The sequence below is a fragment of the Halichoerus grypus genome, chromosome 3 (genome assembly GCF_964656455.1).
Source record: "Halichoerus grypus chromosome 3, mHalGry1.hap1.1, whole genome shotgun sequence".
Taxonomy (NCBI): domain Eukaryota; kingdom Metazoa; phylum Chordata; class Mammalia; order Carnivora; family Phocidae; genus Halichoerus; species Halichoerus grypus.
This window is the reverse complement of record NC_135714.1, coordinates 91,790,454-91,812,051: the sequence shown is the minus strand read 5'-3', so window position 1 is coordinate 91,812,051 and position 21,598 is coordinate 91,790,454. Positions and strand designations below refer to the sequence as shown.

At 38.2% G+C, this 21,598-nt stretch overlaps 1 protein-coding gene and 1 long non-coding RNA gene across 5 annotated transcripts in view; one reads left to right on the top strand and one right to left on the bottom strand.

Moving 5' to 3' along the window:
- Positions 1-15,165, bottom strand: part of AP1AR (adaptor related protein complex 1 associated regulatory protein) — a 37,967-nt gene extending 22,802 nt beyond the window's left edge. The window contains exon 1 of one of the 4 annotated variants that reach the window (XM_078069100.1): positions 14,740-15,165. In XM_078069100.1, coding sequence (XP_077925226.1) covers positions 14,740-14,822 — 83 coding nt within the window. In that variant the 5' untranslated portion in view covers positions 14,823-15,165. Of the gene's footprint in view, positions 1-14,545; positions 14,682-14,739 lie in introns of those variants that run through there. The other 3 variants (XM_078069101.1, XM_078069102.1, XM_078069103.1) reach the window with 3 other exon arrangements.
- Positions 15,166-15,220: 55 nt separating this feature from the next.
- Positions 15,221-21,598, top strand: part of LOC118528041 (uncharacterized) — a 35,272-nt gene continuing 28,894 nt past the window's right edge. The window contains exon 1 of the long non-coding RNA XR_004913420.2: positions 15,221-15,540. This is a non-coding gene — a long non-coding RNA (uncharacterized LOC118528041). The remainder of the gene's footprint in view (positions 15,541-21,598) is intronic.

Here is a 21,598-nt window from a genome sequence, read left to right as displayed (position 1 = left end):
GTCATGATCCCAGGGTCCTGGGACCGAGCCCCACATTGGGCTCCCTGCTTGGCGGGAAGCCTGCTTCTCCCTCTCCCACTCCCCCTGCTTGTGTTCCTGCTCTCGTTATGTCTCTCTCTGTCAAATAAATAAATAAAATCTTAAAAAAAAAAAATAAAAGAATATGTTAAAGTAGAGGAAATGGAAGTACGGGAAACAGAGAAGCAAATGTTAGCAGAGTTAATCCAAAGCCTATCTGTAGAGTCCCTGGTTCAAGGAATTGATCTGTCTGGCTCCAGTGGCAGGTAGTGCTCCCAGGTGATGGGTTACTTGAATTGCCTAACTTTTTCTGAATCTATACTCACTAAGGAACTTCTACCCCATTATTCTTTACTCACAGTGAAAGAATGTCCTTAACTGAAGCTACAAGTACTATGCAGTTCCTGGACAGTTATATTTCACATTTGTAACTACCAAATATGCCTTCTGGTTTTCTCTATTTAACCCAATAAAGCTGAGGGCAAGAGCCTGGGACAAAGAGAAACCACCGATGTGATTGTTCAAACAAAATTATATGTTAATGGAACAACAAAACTAGCCATAGGAAAAATCACAGGACTTGTCTTATTCAGGTCTCCCAAGTCTGGTGCAGTATATTTCATTATAGCACATAGGTCCTGTTGAGAATATTTTCCTCAAGAATGAAGTATTAGTTGTGTATAAGTGGCACCATTAAAAACAAACAGAGGAAAATGAGATAAAAAGAAACTGGATCAGTCTAAAACCAGAAATTTAGTATCAACTAATTAAATTACATTTCCAACAACCTTTGATCAAAGTTAAATCTTAGAAGGAAAGATAAAAAACAAAATGACTAAAAGTAGCAATGTCTATTCCAAAGGCCTGACTTTGATTACTGTTACTTTGTTCTTAGAGAAATAACATTTTGCTTTCTTCAATTTGAAAAAAAATGTTTTATTGACTTGAAGCTTCCTAGTATACATGATGTTACAAAAACCAAAGTATAACAAGCTATTACTGTAATGGAGAGCAAAGAGAGATTTACATTTATTGAGTACCTACAATGGGCCAGGTATTACAATGTATGTAGGAACTTAGGGTTTTTTTTTTTAAATGAACTTAGTTTTTATATGTATTTTTATATACATTTCCTCTCCACAATAATTCCATGAGGTATTATAATCTTATGGATCTGCACTGTTCAATATGACAGCCACTAGCCATGTGTGGCTATTGAGTACTTGAAATGTGGCTAGTCTCAATTAAGAATTCAGTCTGAATATTTCAAATAGACACTGGATTTTGAAGACAGTACCAAACCAAAAAAACCAAAAAAAGTAAAATGATCTAACTCCAATAACTAAGCTCTTTTCAATATATATCCATGATCAAACATACATATCTTTTAGATCTTCCTCAATTCCTCCTCCCTCCAAGTTCAATTGATCATAGTTCTTCAGTTGAAAACACTTTCGGGCCGACAGATATTTGGATAAAGAAGATGTTTGTGTGTGTCTATACACACACACACACACACACACACAGGAATATTATGCAGCCATCAAAAGGAATGAAATCTTGCCATTTGCAATGACGTGGATAGAACTGGAGGGTATTATGCTGAGCGAAATAAGTCAATCAGAGAAAGACAAGTATCATATGATCTCACTGATATGAGGAATTCTTAATCTCAGGAAATAAACTGAAGGTTGCTGGAGTGGTGGGGGGGGTGGGAGGGATGGGGTGGCTGGGTGATAGACATTGCGGAGGGTATGTGCTATGATGAGCACTGTGAATTGTGTAAGACTGTTGAATCACAGACCTGTACCTCTGAAACAATACATTATATGTTAAAAAAAAAAAAAAAAAAGAAGATAGTAGGAAGGGAAAAATGAAGGGGGGGCAATTGGAGGGGGAGACGAGCCATGAGAGACTATGGACTCTGAGAAACAAACTGAGGGTTCTAGAGGGGAGGGAGGTGGGGGGATGGGTTAGCCTGGTGATAGGTATTAAAGAAGGCACATACTGAAATGGAGCACTGGGTGTTATATGCAAACAATGAATCATGGAACACTATATCAAAAACTAATGATGTAATGTATGGTGATTAACATGATAAAATTTAAAAAATGGAAAAAAAAAAAAAAGAAAACACTTATGGGAATGTTCCAATACTGTGCGTGCAGCTTAGAATCTAAAAGTATGCTGATTTTATATGTAACACTGCTTACAATATATGCTTTTAGAATTATTCATAAAGCATTTGTTTTATTACTCATAAAAAGTTCTTCACTAAATATTAGGGGCAAATAAACCTGATGACATTTAAAATTATAAGAAAATCTGGTGTAATACTTTCATTAACTTCTTAAGAATCTAAAAATAAAGAATAGCCATCCTACTTTTTTAGACCTATTGTTAGCATATAAATGGGTCATGTTGTACAAACCTCCCTAAATTTCACTAAAAAATTTGAAGTAAATCAGTACGGAACAATTTAAGATTTTTAGGGGCGCCTGGGTGGCTCAGTCATTAAGCATCTGTCTTCGGCTCAGGTCATGATCCCAGGGTCCTGGGATCGAACCCCACATCGGGCTCCCTGTTCAACGGGAAGCCTGCTTCTCCCTCTGCTACTCCCCCTGCTTGTGTTCCCTCTCTTGCTATGTCTCTCTCTGTCAAATAAATAAATAAAATCTTTAAAAAAAAAAAAGATTTTTATTTATGTATTTGTCAGAGAGAGAGCGCACAAGCAGGGGGAAGGAGAAGCAGGCTCCTTGCTGGGCAGGGAGCCTGATGCGGGATTCAACCCCAGGACCCTGGGATCATGACCTGAGCCAAAGGCAGAAGCTTAACTGACTGAGCCACCTAGGCGTCCCAACATAGGTGATTTTAATAAAGTAGTAATATTTATGGTTTATTAAGTCCCTCACTAATGAAGACATATTTAGGAAGAATGGATGTTCAGAAAATTTATATTATGCCTTGGAAGAGAAAGACAACTCCTTGGACTCTGAAAAACATACTGAGGGTTCTAGAGGGGAGGGGGATGGAGGTATGGGTTAGCCTGGTGATGGGTATTAGAGAGGGCATGTATTGAATGGAGCACTGGGTGTTATACGCAAACAATGAATCATGGAACATTACATCAAAAACTAATGATGTAATGTATGGTGATTAACATAACATAATAAACTCAAATTAAAAAAAAGAAAGACAACTCTTTCTGCTAAACATGTTTAAGAGAGAAAACATGGGTTAAAAAAGGTCACTGCCCTTTTTAAAAAATTTTTAATTGCAGAACAGTTAACATACAGTGTTATATTAATTTCAGGTGTACAATATAGTGATTCAACAATTCCATACATCGCCCAGTGCTCATCAGGACAAGTGCCCTTATTAATCCCCATCATCTATGCCACCCATCCCCCCCCCACCACTTCCCCTCTGGTAACCATCAGTTAGTTTGTTCTCTATAGTTGAGTCTGTTTCTTGCTTTGTCTCTTTTTTTTTCCTTCGCTTGTTTGTTTCTTAAATTCCACAAGAGTGAAATCTTTCGGCATTTGTCTTTCTCTGACTGCCTTATTTCACTTAGCATTATACTCTCTAACCCCACACATATCGTTGCAAATAGAAAAATTTCATTCTTTTATATAGCTGAATATATACACCACACCTTCTTTATCCATTCAATAGATGGACACTTGGGCTGCTTCTGTGATTTGGCTATTGTAAATAATGCTGCTATAAACATAGGGGCACATGCATTTCTTTGAATTAGTGTTTTTGTATTTTTTGAGTAGTTACCCAGTAGTGCTGGATTGTAGGGTAGTTCTATTTTTAACTTTTTGAGAAACTTCCATACTGTTTTTCTCGGTGGCTGCACCAGTTTGCATTCCCACCAACAGTGCATGAGGGTTCCTTTTTTCCCACATCCTCACCAACCTGTTGTGTCTTGTGTTGTTGATTTTAGCCATTCTGACACATGTGAGGTGATATCTCATTGTAGTTTTGTAGTCTCAGTTTATTTTTGCTTTCATTCTTCTGTATGTGGCTAATTTTCCCAACATCATTTGTTGAAGAGATTGTCCTTTTTCCATCGGATATTCTTTCCTGCTTTGTCAAAGATTAGTTGACCTTAGAGTTGAGGGTCCATTTCTGGGTTCTCTATTCTGTTCCACTGATCTATATGTCTGTTTCTGTGCCAGTACCATACTGTTTTGATGATTACAGCTTTGTAATGTAACATGAGGTCTGGAATTGTGATGCCCGCAGCTTTGCTTTTCAAGGTTGCTTTGGCTATTCAGGGTCTTTTGTGGTTCCATACAAAGTTTAGGATTATTTGCTCCAGTTCTTTGAAAAATGCTGTTGGTATTTTGATAGTGATTGCATTAAATGTGTAGATTGCTTTGGGTAGTATAGACATTTTAACAATATTTGTTCTTCCAATCCATGAGCATAGAATATCTTTCCATTTATTTGGTTCTTCTTGAATTTCTTTCATCAGTGTTTTATAGTTTTTAGAGTACAGGTCTTTCACCTCTTTGGTTAAGTTTATTCATAGATATTTTATTATTTTTGGTGCAATTGTAAATGGGATTGTTTTCTTATCTTTCTGTTGCTTCGTTTTTAGTACATAGAAATGCAACAGATTTCTGTACATTGATTTTGTATCCTAAGACTTTACTGAATTCATTTATCAGTTTTAGTTTTTTTGGTGGAGTCTTTAAGATTTTCTATATATAGTATCATGTCATCTGCAAATAAAAGTTTTACTTCTTCCTTACCAATTTGGAGTCTATTTCTTTTTATTGTCTGATTTCTGTGGCTACGACTTCCAGTACTACATTGAATAAAGGTGGTCTTGTCTTGTCCCTGACCATAGGGGAAAAGCGCTCAGTTTTTCCCCAATGAGTATGTTGTTTGCTGTGGGTTTTTCATATATGGCCTTTACTATTTTGAAGTATGTTCCTTCTCACTCTACTTTGTTAAGGGTTTTTATCATGAATGGATGTTGTACTTTGTGAAATGCCTTTTCTGCATCTATTGAAATGACCATACGGTTTTTATCCTTTCTCCTCCTGATATGATGTATCACAATGATTGATTTGTGACTACTGAACCACCCCTGCAACCCAGGAATAAATCCCAGTTGATTGTGGTGAATGATTTTTTTTAATGTATTGTTGAATTCAGTTTGCTAATATTCTGTTGAGGGCTTTTGCATCTATGTTCATCAGAGATATTGGCCTATAGTTCTCTTTTTTCGTGGTGCCTTTATCTGGTTTTGATATCAGGTTAACGCTCGCCTCATAGAATGAATTTGGAAGTTTTCCTTCCTTTCTAGTTTTTTGGACTAGTTAGAGAAGAGGTGTTAACTCTTCTTTAAATGTTTGGTAGAATTGCCCTGTGAAGCCGTCTGGACTTTTGTTTGTTGGGAGTTTCATTTTATTACTGATTAATTTCTTCCCTGATAATTAGTCTGTTCAAATTCTCTTTATCTTCCTGCTTCAGCTTTGGTAAATTATACATTTCCAGAAACTCATCCATTTCTTCTGGGTTGTCCAATTTGTTGGCATATAATTTTTCATAATCTCTTACAATTGTTTGTACTTCTGTTAATTCTCCTCTATCATTTGTGATTTTGTTTGAGTCCTTTCTGTTTTTTTTTTTTTTAAGATTTTATTTATTTATTTGACAGAGAGTGAGAGAGCACAAGCGGGGGAACAGTAGAGGGAGAGGGAGAAGCAGTCTCCCTGTCAAGCAGGAAGCCCGATGCGGGGCTCGATCCCAGGACCCTGGGATCATGACCTGAGCTGAAGGCAGATGCTTCACCATCTGAGCCACCCAAGCACCTCTTTTCTGTTTTTTTCTTGATGAGTCTAGCTAAAGGCCTATCAATTTTGTTGATTTTTTTCAAAGAACCATCTCCTGGTTCCAGTGGTATCTGTTCTATTTTTTTTAAGTTTCTCTATCATTTATTTCTGCTCTAATTTTTATTAATCCTTCCTTGTGCTGGTTTTGGGTTTTGTTTGTTGTTCTTTTTCTAGCTCCTTTAGGTGCAAGGTTAGGTTGTTTGAGATTTTTCTTGCTCTTGAGGTAGGCATGTATTTCTATAAACTTCTCTCTTAGAACTGCTTTTGCTGCATCTCATAAGTTTTGGACTGTAATGTTTCATTTTCATTTGTTTCCATGTAGTTTTTTATGTCTTTGATTTCTTGCTTCACTCATCCACTGTTCAGTAGCATGTTATTTAACCTCCATGTATTTGTGGTCTTTCCAGACTTTTTCTTGTGGTTGATTTCTAGGTTCACAGCATTGTGTCCAAAAAAGATGCATGGTATGAAGGTCACTGTTGTTTAAAAGGGGCCTGATTTAGAGGAAACTATAACTAGAAGGGACCTTAGAGGTCTTTTGGTTCTTTCTCATTCATCCTCTGTAATCTGTGTGCAGCATCTGAAATTGTTGACCACCTTCTTTTAGAAATGGTTGCTACTTATGTATCTATGATATTGAAGAGTCTAATTCTAATTGAAGTTCCCTGGATTACCGAATGACAGACATATATGTCTTTGTAGTTAAAATACAGAAGTGAATAAAAACTGACCCATGTACCCAAGAGGCTTAGGGTCTAATGGGGTAGATACACAGGTAAATTAACAACTACTGTGCTCTGAGTGCCACATGTTCAGATAAGGGGCATCAAAAATCAGATGGAGGAGGAATTAGCCAGTTCCCAAGTAGTGAGAAAAAATGTTTCAGGGAGTAGCAGGTACCAAAGGCAAGGGGGAAGGAAAGAGCAACATACATTTAAGAAACATTAATTCTGTGAACAGGTATTTATTGCCTAAATACTACATATTAGGCATATAACTTGGAGCTGAGTATTCAATGGTCAGCAAAACCAGGCATGGACTCCCTCCTTTACATTGAAAGCAGAAAACGCATATTAACCAAATCATCACACTATTTCAGGTATAATAAAAAACCTGAAAAAGTGCTCAAAAGAAAAGGAAGATGATTCCATAATGGTGTGAGGACTTAAACCCTGAGGGTAGGAGGTGGTTTGGGAAGACTTCTGTGGGAAATAATCCTTGAGCTGGCATCTAAAAGATGAGTTGGAGTTATGTAAGTAAAAAGAGAAGAAATGGATTCAAGGAAGAATGTGACACAGATGAGACCCGCCCCCCCCCAAAAGAAAGGAAGGCAAGGAAGAGATAATGCAAAGCCTTGAAACCTACATTAAAGATTTCAGTGTTTATTCTAAAAGTACAATAAACCACTGAAGAATTTTAAGCTGTGTTTGTATCACAGATTTGCATTTATGATTACTTTGACTCCAAAATACAGGATCAACTGAAAAAGGTCAGGAATAGATGTAGGTAGACCCACTGGCAGTCTACCCACTCAGTCAACAAATATTTATTGAGTGCCTAATATTGGCAAGCACTGTTGCTATACTGGATATATAGGAATAAACAAATAAAAGTCCCTGGCCTCATGAAATTTATACTGTATTAAAGGGGAACAGACAACAAACAAATAGAGTTTACAAAGTCATGGAGTGGTAAGTGCTATGAGGGAATAAAGCAGTGTCAGAAAATGGTGAATGGGGAAGGGTGTTATTTTAACACAGGGTATTGGAAATCTAGGCAAGAAATGAGGACAGCTTGGACTAAAGTGGCAGTGGTGAAAGAAATGGGTAGGCTGAAAAACTGGAGGTACAAAAAAATCTGGTTTTGGGGATGGACTAAGAAATGTGGGATGATGGGGAACACGAGTCAAAGATGCTCCTGGATTAGTGACTACATGCATGCTATGCTTTAAGTACAGTAGAAGAGTCTAATTCAGTTTTGAAGGACTCCAACATTTAATGACTGAAGTGATGAAAATGAACATTCACAGAAGATATGGAAGATAGTTCAATTTATTTTTTTTTAAGATTTTATTTATTTATGTGACACACAGAGAGAGAGAGATAGAGAGAGAGCAGGGGGAGCAGGAGAGGGAGAAGCAGGCTCCCCGCTGAGCAGGGAGCCTAATGCGGGGCTCCATCTCAGGACCCTGAGATCATGACCCGAGCTGAAGGCAGACATTTAACCGACTGAGCCACCCAGGCGTCCCAAGATAGGTCAATTTAAATCAATTACCCAGGGAGGTAGATAAAAAATATGGTAAGTATGAAATTACAAGAGTGAAGGGAGAGCCAACAGCATCAAATGCAGCTAAAAGATCAAGTAGAGTAAGGATTACTAATATCCACTGGATTATGACAGCTGTTCTGATATTATGCTGGTGGGGGGCAACAAAGGCAGCAGTAGCAGGGATAATGAACGTTAGCTTGCCTTGAAGACTGAGTAAGAAGTGAGGAAATGGAGGTATCAAGGCAATTCTTTAGGTTGTTAAAGGAAAAGGACAGGAAATAGGGTAGTAGCTAGAGGGAGATGCAGGAGTCTAAGTAAGGTTTAGTGTTTCTTTTTGGTTTTCAGATTAGAGAGACATAAGTTCAAAAAGGTATCAGCAAGAGGGTAGAGCTACAAATATATAGAAGATGGAAGGGTCTGTACTGAGGCAGGGAAGATGTAGAAGTTGGAAAGACGTAGGGGCCATTCAGGCAGTATAATCTACAGAACTTGAGAACCTGGATTTGGAGGGTGATTGAAAGGAAGGAGTTTAACATGATTCTTAGGTTTGTGGCTTAGGTGACTATACATTATTTACCACTCACAAGGTAGGGCACAAAGTAGCAGAAATGGTTGGGGCTTTACAAAAGAAAAAAAAAAATGAGGAAAGGCCTATGAGAAGGAAAGAAAGATGAGGCTGGCTTTGCAAACTGATTTTGAAGTTATGTTTGATACCCAAATGGAAATACTGAGTGGGCAATATGATATTTCAGAGCTAATACTGAGATAACCAGGCTCATTAGTATGAACATAATAGGTAAAGCCATGTGTTTTCATGCCATCACCCAGGAAAAGTACATTAAAGAAGAAAAAATATATTAAGGAAGAATAGAGTGAGGTTCAGAACATGGCCCTGGGGAGTCTTTAAGGTAAAATACAGAATATTCAGGAAATTCATATCCATTTAAATCTACTACTGTTTTCCTTCCTAATTTCTGAAACAAGAGAAACATTTTTTTTTTTTAAAGATTTTATTTATTTATTTGAGACAGAGAGAATGAGAGAGAGAGAGAGAGCACATGAGAGGGGTGAGGGTCATAGGGAGAAGCAGGCTCCCTGCCGAGCAGGGAGCCCGATGCGGGACTCGATCCAGGGACTCCAGGATCATGACCTGAGCCGAAGGCAGTCGCTTAACCAACTGAGCCACCCAGGCGCCCCAAGAGAAACATTTTATACTTGTATATTTTTCAAAGCTGACAAACATGCAGAAAACTAAACTGAATCTCTCAATAATGACATTATTGATTACCATTTCAGCAACATACATTATGATAAAATATTAAATGCTCATTGGTACTCTATATGATCTTTTTTTTTTAAAGTAAATCAACATAAAACTAGTAGGTTATGCGTTTAACTCTGTGAATGAGTGATGTTTTTGCCAAAGTTAGACAATCATCTAAAAGAAAAAGAAGGATAAGAGAAAACTCTGTTTTCTAAATCTTACAAGTTCAAAAATAATACTCTCTGGCTATTCATTCAACAAACATGAGACACTGAGAATAGAGAGAGATAAAGATAAAGCATAGTCCCTGACCCTTGAGGAGCTCTCAACCCGTATCACGGAAGATACTAAAAGTGCACTGTGGTCCATGGGCCAAATCTGGCCCAATGCCTGTTTCTGAAACGCAAAGTTTTATTGTAACAGTCACATGCATTTGTTTACATATTGTCTATGTTTTTGTACTAATACAGCAAAGTTGAGTAGTTGCAACAAAGCTGCAACCTTATGGCCTGCAAAGCCTAAAATATATATTATCTGTCCCATTACAGAAAAAGCTTGCCAATCCCTGTATTTAAAGCAGATTTAAGCCTATAGAAAATATTATTTCCTCAAGGAGATAATATTGTCTCAGGGTGCTGGAGCAGGTTTCACAGAAAAAAACAATACTTAAGGATAAGTAAAAGCTCACCAAGAACAGGAAATGAAGAAATATCACACACAAAGGTAAGGATGAGAGAACACTGTATTTTAGGAAAACAGGAATGTGTATAGTCCATCTAGTATACAGCATATTGGGGATGTGGTAAGTGAAAGAATGGCAGAGAATACTTTCACTGATCTTCCCTGCCTATGCTGCCAAGCTCATGTGAGCAGGAAGTAAAATCTACAATTTTAATGGTATACTCTAAGGAAAATATAATTAGAAAACACAATTAGGCTGGTAAAATGGATTATGGTTATCTTGTTGGGAGTTTGTTTGTTTGTTTGTTTATTTATTTATTTAGACCACACATGCAGGGGGTGGGGGGACAGATTGGAGGGAGAGAAAGAATCAGATGGGGTTCGATCCCATGACCCTGAGATCATGACCTGAGCTGAAATCAAGAGCCAGACGCTTAACTGACTGAGCCACCCGGGTGTCCCTTGTCAGGAGTTTAAATTTGATACTACTCTCAATGAATGGAAGATTATCATTTATCAAAAAAGTTAAAATATTAAGGTTTATGAATGAGTTAAGTTTTTTGAAATTAGAATAGATTCATTGTTTTCCTTTTAATGTTATTCTCACTGATTTGTATTCTGACATGATTTTCTGAATGAGGAACAAAGAGTAAGATTACACTCTTTACCCCCAAACGCAGAAACTGCATAAAATCCTGAGCATACAAATGGATGTTATGTTGCACTTCTGAATGCCATGCAACTCATCATCTGTCACAGAAGGGAAAAAAGGCTGAGCAAGTTAGCTGCAGGTAATAGGACACAGAGGAAGTGGTTAAGCAAGGGCATGGTATGATCCAGTATGGGTTTTAGAAAGCCTAACTCCAATGACAGAAAGGGAAGATGGGACTGAAGTATGAGAGATACAAGAGGGGAGAATAGTCGAGAAGGGGAGACTTGGCGATTTGAAAGACAAAGTTCAAGGCACAAGTACCAACAAAGGAAACGGGTTCAGTATGTATTAAGAAGAGACTAAATTGATGAGAGAGAGGTAGAGGACTATGAAGTTGAGTTTGTAGCTTGGAAAACTGTGAATGCAGCTATTAAGGGAATGAGAGAATACATGAAGCAGAGGAAGAAGAAATCTTGGGGGAAAGAAATATCTATTCTAGATATTTGTTAGGTATTTTAGATAGGTTGATGTGAGCAGCCTTCATATAGCCAAGTGTATCCCTTCAGTTGGCAACTGAAAATACAGTGCTGAACCTTTGAAAAGAGGTCTGTTTAGAAGACATGAGATTTGGAAGTCATGGTAGTTGAAATCATAGGAATAGATGAAATGTCCTCAGGGTTGGGTATACACGTGAAGGGAACTAAATAAAGCAAAGACAAGACAGAGAAAAATTTTGTATTTAATAGGCAGATAGAGTAAGAACTAGTCAGGAGATAAACAGGAAAATAATAAAAGTAATGTTGCAGAGGTCAAGGGCAGAGTTTCAAGAAAAGAACAGTTTTATCACACAGAATAAAGAATCAAGTTTTTCAGATGTATGTATATATTACCTACAAAATAAAAAGCCATGAGCCATTAGTGGTTAAGGGTAAAGGCTCTGAATTTGAGGGATCTGGGCTCAATGCCAGTTCAGCTATCATGAACAAGTTAAACTTTCCATGCGTCAGTTTTCAATCTGTAATGTATGTAATAGTACTTATCTTCCTCACAGGACTGTGGTGAGGAATAAGTGGGATAATGTAAAGTACTTAGAGCCAGCACATATAGGAAGTAATCGAATGTTGGCAGCTATTACTAAAATATTTTTTACCAGGAAAGAAAACAGCAAATCACTGTAAACTACTTTGCTGCTGGAGCCAAAAAGCCAACAAATGTTAAATACCAAGGATACAAAACATGACCATACCTTTATATAAAACTATAGTACATTTTAACTGGAACCACTGTGTGGAGTTATGTGGCAAGATAAAAATGGGAATATACAACACAACAAAACATAAATGGGTCTTCAGTTTGAGAAAAAACTAACACCAAAATTATCTATACAAAAGATTTCTCGTACTGCCCAAGAACCCACCAGCAGGTGGAGCCCTCTAGAATGTGTTGGTAAACAAACTCCCTATGGTAAAAAAGGATGACTCATTAGGATGTCTAAATTTTATTCCTTAAAGATAGTTAACTCCCTCTGCTTTAATCCCCAAATAACTTTATTAGTAGCAAGGTTTCTGACATATCTCAACACTGATATTAATATTTTGACTATTGACAGATATTCTAGAATATAAAATCTAGAATTCTCTAATATTTTATAAACTAAAACATTAGTAATTCTGGTTTTGAAACTGGATAATGAAAACTGAGTGATCTGACTTTTGAGATGCCCTTGAGAAATCTATCAGGCTAAGGCCCTAGATCATAAAGCACCCTTGTGATGTCCAGCTTAAAATAGTCTAAGAAAGCCCAGGATTATTCTACCTGTGGCCACTACAGTGACAAATATAAATCAGATCAAGTCTTTGTGATCACCCCTAATTTTTTTGACCTTAGATGAACTATTAGTTAACTATCTAGACCTACACTTAAAAGAAAATCAGAATTACCAGGTGATTAAAAAAAAAAAGCAACTAAAATGAGGCAAAGTTTAACTTTATTCTGTAAATAACAATTAACTATATCCACCTGTCTCTGCACGCATACTAGAAGCTCCTAAAACAATGTGAAAATTAATGTAAAACAATAAGTTATTCAGAATATTCAAGTAAGGGAACTGTCCAAACCTATGTTTATCGTCTGAAATAAACAGTATCAATAACACCATTACAAGGTTTTAGATGACAGTGTCCACACCCACAGGCATTCATTGTTTCAACAAGATTTGTTTGTTCAAGTTTTGCCCATAACAGAAGAACAGAGATCCAACTATTATGTTTTTATGGCATATCTATAGACAATTAACACCCTAACTCACTGATTTCTCTGAGCCCCTTCCCTGTGCTGCCAACCTCACCTGCTCAGGGAATAAAATCTACAATTTGAATGCTACCCTCTAAGGAAAACATAATTAGTTTTTAAATCACATTGAAAGAACAAAACAAAAATCCCAGATACCACAGTGTAGTCCAAAATCAAATACAAGCGATTTTTGCTTACCCAATTAGAGTATAAGACCCGATTTCTACAATTAGAATTTAACATGCTACAACACAACTACAAATAAAATATTAACAAAGCCAGAGACTTTGTGGCATCTAGTCCTTAGGCAAACCTATTTAAGCATACTTGACTACATAGGTGCACCTGCACACAAAAATTAAAAGTACATTAGATGATTCTCTCTGACATGATAAAAACAGCTGTCATGTTCCCCTTTGACAGTAATAACCCTTAATTAAGTCAGGGAAATCAAAATACTAAACTAGGCACAAAATCTTTAATTCATTACTTTTCCATTTAGGGATACTTAGTATACAATCTTGGCTACTTTGTATCAGAGAGATGACTCAATGAGCAAAATGAATCTGCCTGATGAACCAATGAGTGAATCATATATGATCTCTATCACCAAGAGATCCACATTATAAATCATGTGGCTTCAGTTTATGTATTCAGAACGCCTTATGACCTGATAATGCTGGTTAAATGAGAGAGATCCTGAAAACTTTGCAATCTGTTCCATAAAGCGCAAAAAGTCTTACTCCGTACATAAAGTGGCTTGGTTCAGATTTTTTATTCTAAGTTTGATTTCCTGGGAAATATTTTACAACAACAAAGCCAACTTCAAAGGAATTTGTTCTAATTTTTTCAATACCCTAAGAAATAAAAAAACCCCCACAAAAATGGAATATTATGAAATTCTATTATTCTATGGATGGTCTGAGTAGAAAAACCTATGCATGTCAGTTTTACATATACCAGTTTTAATCAAGAGAAGTAAGGTTCAGAAGGACTGTTATTTCTCTTGTATTACAGAGCTTATGGGCAGCACTCAGAGTACAACATTTGTCCGGAAATAACCAAAATATTAATACGGAAAAGCTACACACTGCTTCTTTTATTATCAATACCAAGAATCCGAAAGCCCACTGGAAACCCAGCAATTCGGCAAGTCTTCGTACATGTCAAAGAGTTATTCAATGTCTGGAACCTTACTTATTTTACTACAGCATCCAAATGACTTTTACTAAAATTCCCTCTGAGGCATCAACTTTTTGGAGCCAGATTCTCAGCGGCTCTATCAGAGCCATAGGGAGGGTCAAATACAGAGCTACAACCTTTGGCATCAAGCCCAAACTCAACGTAGGGTGTGTCCGGGTTGTTGCGGAGCCCGTTCTACTGCCCTTTCGTGGGAGGGTGCCTCATGCTTCCCAGAGATGATGCCCTCCATGACTCTTACCCCGCGTGACAGCGCGACCTGAGGGAGGGAGTCTTGCTGGAGGCGGCAAGAGCGACGCCCGCCCCCTTCCCTACCTCTTTCCCTGGGAGGCCCCTCTCGACCAGGGCCTCCACTATGACCACCAGCTCGACGCCCGTTAAGTGGTGAGGGCAGAGGGGCTCCCGGCCTACTCCGAGCCGTCGCAGCCAAGACAGTGAAGGGGGTTCCCCGCAAGGGGCCGAAGAGGAGGAGCCAGTAGGAGCCCGGCCCTTCCCCCCAGCGGGCTTACCCTCCACCGCCTCCTACACGTTGCAGCCGCCCCGCTTCCTTGCGGAGGAGCCCGAAGCACTGCGTCCAGCAGCAGTTCCCCATCGCATGCCGCCCAGGCGCCGCTGCTCCTCCTCCTCCCGCTGAAAGCCCACACTCAGGCCCGGCAGCCGCATCCGCGCGGCACGAGCCGAATGAGGCTTCGGGGACCAAGGGCGGGCCAGCCGGAGCGCAGCGGCGTGAGAGGCTGAGGTGACAGGAGGGACAGGCGCTCGGAACAAAGGCAGCGGTTACTCTACCGGCCACCTAGTCGCCGCCGCTTGAGGGAGGAGTGTGAGGCTGCGGGCTTTGGACTCCCTCTCTGTCCGCATGGACCTCTCGCTCGCCTCCGGACCCCCACCTAGCACAAGTGACCGCCTCCAGCCCCTGAAAGAAGCCAGGCGGCGCGCGTCGGGCGCCCAGGCCCCGCCCTCCCGTGCGCCCCGGCCGCCGCCTCGCTCCCGCCGCTGCCACACCCCCGCCTCTCCCGGGCCCCAATAGGGTGCCCTCCCTCTGTGGCCCCGCCTCCTCCGGCCACTGGTTCTTACGTCACTTCCACGAGTTCCAGTGTCTTCAGCCTCTACCTTGCGGCTAGTCCAATTGCTGGTTGTGGGTGTTTGTTTCGTTGGACCTTAACCTGACTAGAAATTTCCTTTTCTCCTTGCGTTTCCCGCTTCTGGCTCCTGAGCATTTCCTTGTGTCGCAACGGTCAAGGCTGAACGTCGAACTTTGTACCAAAGCCTTATGAACGGCTTACCTAGAGCCCAAGGCCAGGAGTCACCGGGTATGAGAAGGGGCGCTTTGTGTAGTGTGTGCTTAGGTTTTGTTAATACCGCACCATAAGTGGCAAATAGAGTCAAGGGACTGATTGACGTTTTGAACGTACCAAGAATTTTTTCTCCTCTGGTCTCTAGTTTGCGTTTCTATCTCCGTACTGTCAATATTGTAGAAAAACTTTTTAATGGCGATCTACTGGCCTCTTTTTGTTTTGTTTAAAATCAAATCTTCAAATAATTTCGGATGGGTAGTTGTCGTCCAGAGGAAGTAAGAGGGCTAGGGTTTTTCAGGGACACCAGCCTTTCCGATCCAAGCGTGCCGCCGGGAACTGTAGTAGATGGGAAGAGATAGCTACTCAGACGCGACTTGGTCTGCATCCTCAAATGCTGTAAAACTCGGTTTTTGTAGTTGGCCTTAAAATCGAATACAAGGGGAAAAAAAATCGGATATAAGGCGTGGTTTAACAAGCGCCTAGTCCTTTGGATAAAATGCCTTTTTTTTTTTTTTTTACTGTGTCTATTTTTATAGCCTATTTTAATTTAACCTAGGAAAATTGTTATATTTTAGAAAATTGTTATTAATGAAAAAATCTTCTTGAGCTATTCATTTTCTTGTTTCCTGAAATCTAGGTCGAACTGGGTTTCAATCTTAGCACTGCTACCTAAATAATTTTGACCTTATTTGGGTCCTAGTCGTTTTTGTAACCAAGTGCCTAACAATATGTTTGGCCCAATGGTCTGCAGTCAGTGAATGTTAGTGGAATGACTGAATGACTTCCTAAATAGCAACTGTATTTTCTATCCCTCTTTAACCCCTAAAATCAAGCAAATATATTGGTGAAATAATCTTTAAAATTCAACTATAAAGCTATGAAGCAAGCTGTGGAATACTACTCAGCAACAAAAAGGAGCATACTATTGATACACACATATAAAATGAATCTGCAGAAGATTATATGGAATTGAAAAGCCGGTCTCAAAAGCTTTCATATTGTATAATTCCATTTATATAATATTCTAGAAATGACAAAATTATAGGAACAGAGAACAGATTGCATGGTTGCCAGGGGTCAGGGAGTAGGGAATGGAATCTTGTGATGGAAAACCTGTATCTTGGTTGTGTCAATGTCAGTATCTTGTTTGTGATATTACATTACAGTTTTGCAAGATGTTACCATTGAGGAAAACTGGGTAAAGGGTATATGTGGTGATTTCTGTATTTTTCACAATTGCATGTGACACCACAATTACGGACACTTGATGGATACTTTTTGCTATAGGCATTCTTATAAACCTCTATTAAAAGTAGATCTGGGGCGCCTGGGTGGCTCAGTTGGTTAAGCAACTGCCTTCGGCTCAGGTCATGATCCCGGAGTCCTGGGATTGAGTCCCACATCGGGCTCCCGGCTCAGTGGGGAGCCTGCTTCTCCCTCTGACCCTTTCCCCTCTCGTGCTGTTTCTCTGTCTCTCTCTCTTTCTCTCAAATAAATAAATAAATAAAATCTTTAAAAAAAAAATAAAAGTAGATCTGAACTCCATTAAGGATATGAACGATCCTCAGAATCAGTACAAATGATTAAAACATTTAAAAATTGACTTCACTAATCAAAACAATGCAGATTAAAACACAAAGAGAAGTCATTGTTCACTTGTCAGGTCGACAAAAATTTATAAATGAAATGTTCAGTTTTTGCAAAGGGACAGTGGAATAGTATTCTCCTGAACTGGGGATAGTGAAACTCATTCTGAAAAATCATTTGGAAATATTTGTCAAGAGCCAGAAACAAACTTAATGCTCAATAATTGAAAGATGGTTAAATTTGCTGGTATGGTCTTATTACATAACCATCTGAAATATGTTTTGAAAAAACTTTAATAGCATGACAAAATGCTGCTGAGTAATGTATGAAAAAATCGGGATAGAAAATTATATATATTGTGTGTTCCAAATCATGTTTAAAACAAAGCATATACATTCTTACATATATTCCTAGGGGAAAATAAAAGCTATTTGATAAATAACAATATTAATATTATATCAAAAATGTGGATTTGGGGAGATTTTTTTTTCTTTGTATTTTCTCAATTTTTAAAAATTATCCGAAAAAAATTTTTTTAATCTGGCCTATCAGCAGGAAAGATTAATTGATAGCCAGCTTAATTAAGTTTTATAACAAATGCAGACATTTAGAAAGTGATGAGGATATAAATGTGGGTAGAATCTAGTAAATTGAGCTACTTAATTTTTTTCTAGAAATGTATTAAATTATGAAGCTAATATAAGTGGTTACTGGAATTTATCATGCAATTTTTCACCAAATTTGACATCAGGAATCTTATCTTCATTGCAATGTAGCTTTAAAAGTTTGTAAACATTCAGTTGAATGATCTGCTGTTAGTTAAGCAGAATTAACAGGGAGAAACCCTATAACTGGAAGGGATGTTTGTAAAGCAGATGGAACTCCTTCATTTTACAGATGAGAAAGAGGACTCCTAGAGGAATTACATGATTTGCCCAGAGTCACTCACTGAATCAAAGGCATCAGATAAAGAAAACCCAGGTCTCTGGACAACAAGTCTTGTTGTGCTTCTGCCATGGCCCAGTATTGTGTCACTAATCCTACATTTGGGCATGGTTATGAAATCAGTAAGGACAGTAGTCAAGTATACTCCGGTAAGATTTATATGTTAATTATCACAGCGAGAGCATTCATTTATATGGCAGTTTGCCAGGTAGACTATTCAATTTACCAGTAAGAGACACAGAGATTATCTACAGTGATGGCCACTTAATATCAGCTTGCTAGAGACCCCGTCTACCCACCTTCCAGGTAGCAGGACTTTTCCTTCCCCATGCCTTGCAAAGTTCCTTTCTCTAGTGGTTATTCTGAAGTCAAATGAAGAGTTTTTCTCATGGATAGTCTGGAGTCAGTCAGCATGCAATCTGTACCTCTAGCTGTCTTCTGGATTATGAGGTTCCAAATATGAATCTATTTTTGATCCGAATTCCTCTACTGGCTACTAATCACTTTTTATTGTCTTGAGATCAGTTGCTACAATCATGTTTTTCTGGGGGTTAGGAGGTTCTTGCAAGGGAAGAATTCTGTGCTCTCCATTACCACAGTGGTCCAAGAGTGGACATAAATTCATTCTTTTAATTCAGTGGAGCAGGATACTAGATACAATGGCTATAATGTATTGATAATGAGATAATAAAATTTACCTGGTGGGTTTGATGCCAGGATAAATGATTAAGCATTTAATCGAGAACTTAGTATAATATTAAAAGCAAATGCTTAGGGGCGCCTGAGTGGCTCAGTCATTAAGTGTCTGCCTTTGGCTCAGGTCATGATCCCAGGGTCCTGGGATCGAGCCCCACATCGGGCTCCCTGCTCGGCAGGAAGCCTGCTTCTCCCTCTCCCACTCCCGCTGCTTGTGTTCCTGCCCTCGCTGTGTCTCTATCTGTCAAATAAATAAATAAAATCTTAAAAAAAAAAAAAGCAAGTGCTTAGTATAATATGATTATACTATAATTTCTATAATGTACTATATATACTGTACTAGAATTACCCATAATACCCTAAATATAATATAAATATTAGCTGTTTTTTTATTGTCCTCAGATTGAAGGAGATGTTCATCAACAAGTTATTTTTTCCTTTGTAGCTATATCTCTAGCATCCTGTGAAAAACGCTTAAGTTTTTCAAAATTCTACCTCTTCGACATGCACTCAGTCATACTTGACACCACTGCTTGAAGTCAGGCTCTAAGAAAGTGTGGCCTACAGGGAGGAAAGTATTCTCCATCTCTCAGGCCTTGTCTGTCCCATGATCTGCCTCTTATCAGGATGATTGAAAGTGAGATTATTCACTGATTTATGGGGAGACCTCACCCCCGACCAACTAGGAGTATTTGTCTTGGGAAGACAAATAGAACATTCTCTTCATAATATAATAATCCAGTATCATTATGGTTACTAAAGTCTTATATATTCAATCTTAAGTAATATGTGAAAGAACAATAGTCCAGTCCAGGTTTAACTTGATCCAGTATTGCCTAGTTCTTTTGTACATATGTATGTCCATTATAAAGTGAAAATTTAGGTGCACTAAGGCTGGCTGCAGCAACTTAGTGCTCAACAGTGGCTCAATGATGAACATATTTCCATAAGAATAAGTAACACTTTGCAGGCACATCATAGCTTAATTTCATACATAAAAACCAAATATTTCTCCAAAAAAAGTCCAAGTGAACCAACTCTGCCAACAATGCAAACCTTTGTGTTGTTATGCAGTGTTAGCTCTTTAAATCATCTTGATTTTCAGTTTTATTTAATGGGATGACTTTGCTAAAACCTGTTTTATACCCCCCGCCTCACAGGCACACATTTGTTTTTATAATAAAAATCGGAACTAAATTATATACCATTTGTGCCAGGCATCACTGTAAATGTATATTAGTGCATTTGGATAATAGAATTACTACTATCACTCTCATTTTACAAATGGCAATACTAAAACATAAAGAGGATATTAAAAACTTGAGTTGAAGAGTTGGGATTTGAAAGCCTAGACACAGAGCCAGTTGCAATCATTGCTATGTTATGCTCTTTTTCTGGGTTGTAGGATTAGGTTCAATCAAATTAAGTATGACATTTCAGTAAGAGATAATACAGATAGTAACTATGTGAAGATCTTAGTAATATAAGAATTAGGAAAAAATCTAAGGGAGGCCAGTATTTTAACAATTAAAATTATTAAGAGACCTCTCTAGGTATTGAGATTACAAGTCACTTAGTCTTTTTCAATTTTGTGGGGGAATTTATTAAAACAGTTTGATGTAGTTTCCTGTATCAAGTTATGACTAAGAGACGAGTGTCATTTAACTAGGGACACCTCTGTAAAGTAAAAGATGGCAATAGCAACTTTAGAATTCAGTAAATAGTTAGGAAATTAGTAGAATGATTTAATGAATGTTGCACATTGCAACTTATATTACAAACAAGCAGCTTTACATAGTTTTATAATATAGTTCATTTAGGGGACAAAGTGAAGTACATTTTTAATCTGTGAATCCATATATTGATTTCTATATTAATTTAGATGATTTCAATTGTAAAATATTTTTAATAGCATCTTGGAATTTCTTGAGAAAAGGAGGGGGAGCCACTAGTGCCAGGGTGTACCTTCTGAAATTTGATTTAATCATTCTAGTCTCAGTCCTCAGCATGGGTATTTTTTAAAAAAGCTCCCCAGTAACACTAATGTGCCACCAACAAAGAGAACCACTGTTCAACAACAGAGGTTGGCAAATACAGCCTGCAGCTGCCTATTTTTGTAGATAAAGTTTTATTGGAACGTGGCCATCATGTATTACGTGTCATCTATGTCTACATTTGTGCTACAATAGTAGAGTAGGTGCTACAAAGACCATATGGTTTACAAAGCCCAAGATACTTTATACCATACAGAAAAATAAATTCAAAATGGATGGAAGACCTACATGTGAGACAGGAAATCATCAAAATCCTAGAGGAGAACACAGACAGTGACGTCTTTGACATTGGCCGTAGCAACTTCTTACTAGATATGTCTCCTGAGGCAAGGGAAATAAATGCAAAAATAAACTATTGTGACTTTACTAAATAGGGTTTCAAAACCATTTTTTTCTTTAGTTCTAGGAGGCTGACATCAGGTTGGGCATAGGAAACTAAAGAGCAAGTCTGAAATGGTATTTTTCATGATCTTTAGGAGGTTGTTTGATTTGACTTTCAATTGGTTCTTAGGCTTTGGATTTGTTATTTTTAGTTCAGAGTACTTAGTGAATTCTAAAAATTGTATTGGGACTTTCGGGCAGGGCTGGATTTCTAGATACACATACAGTGTCTGTCACATAGCCTGTACTTGCCAATGAACAAGTGTTTACAATGGACTTCTTTCTAATCTGTGAGCTCATGATGGTTAGATCTATGCTTCTAGGGCTGGCTCCAAATCAGTGGCTCAGTGATTACAGGGAACATCAGCCCACGTTTGCCAGTTCATATAATGTATTTTTCTCAGCAAAAT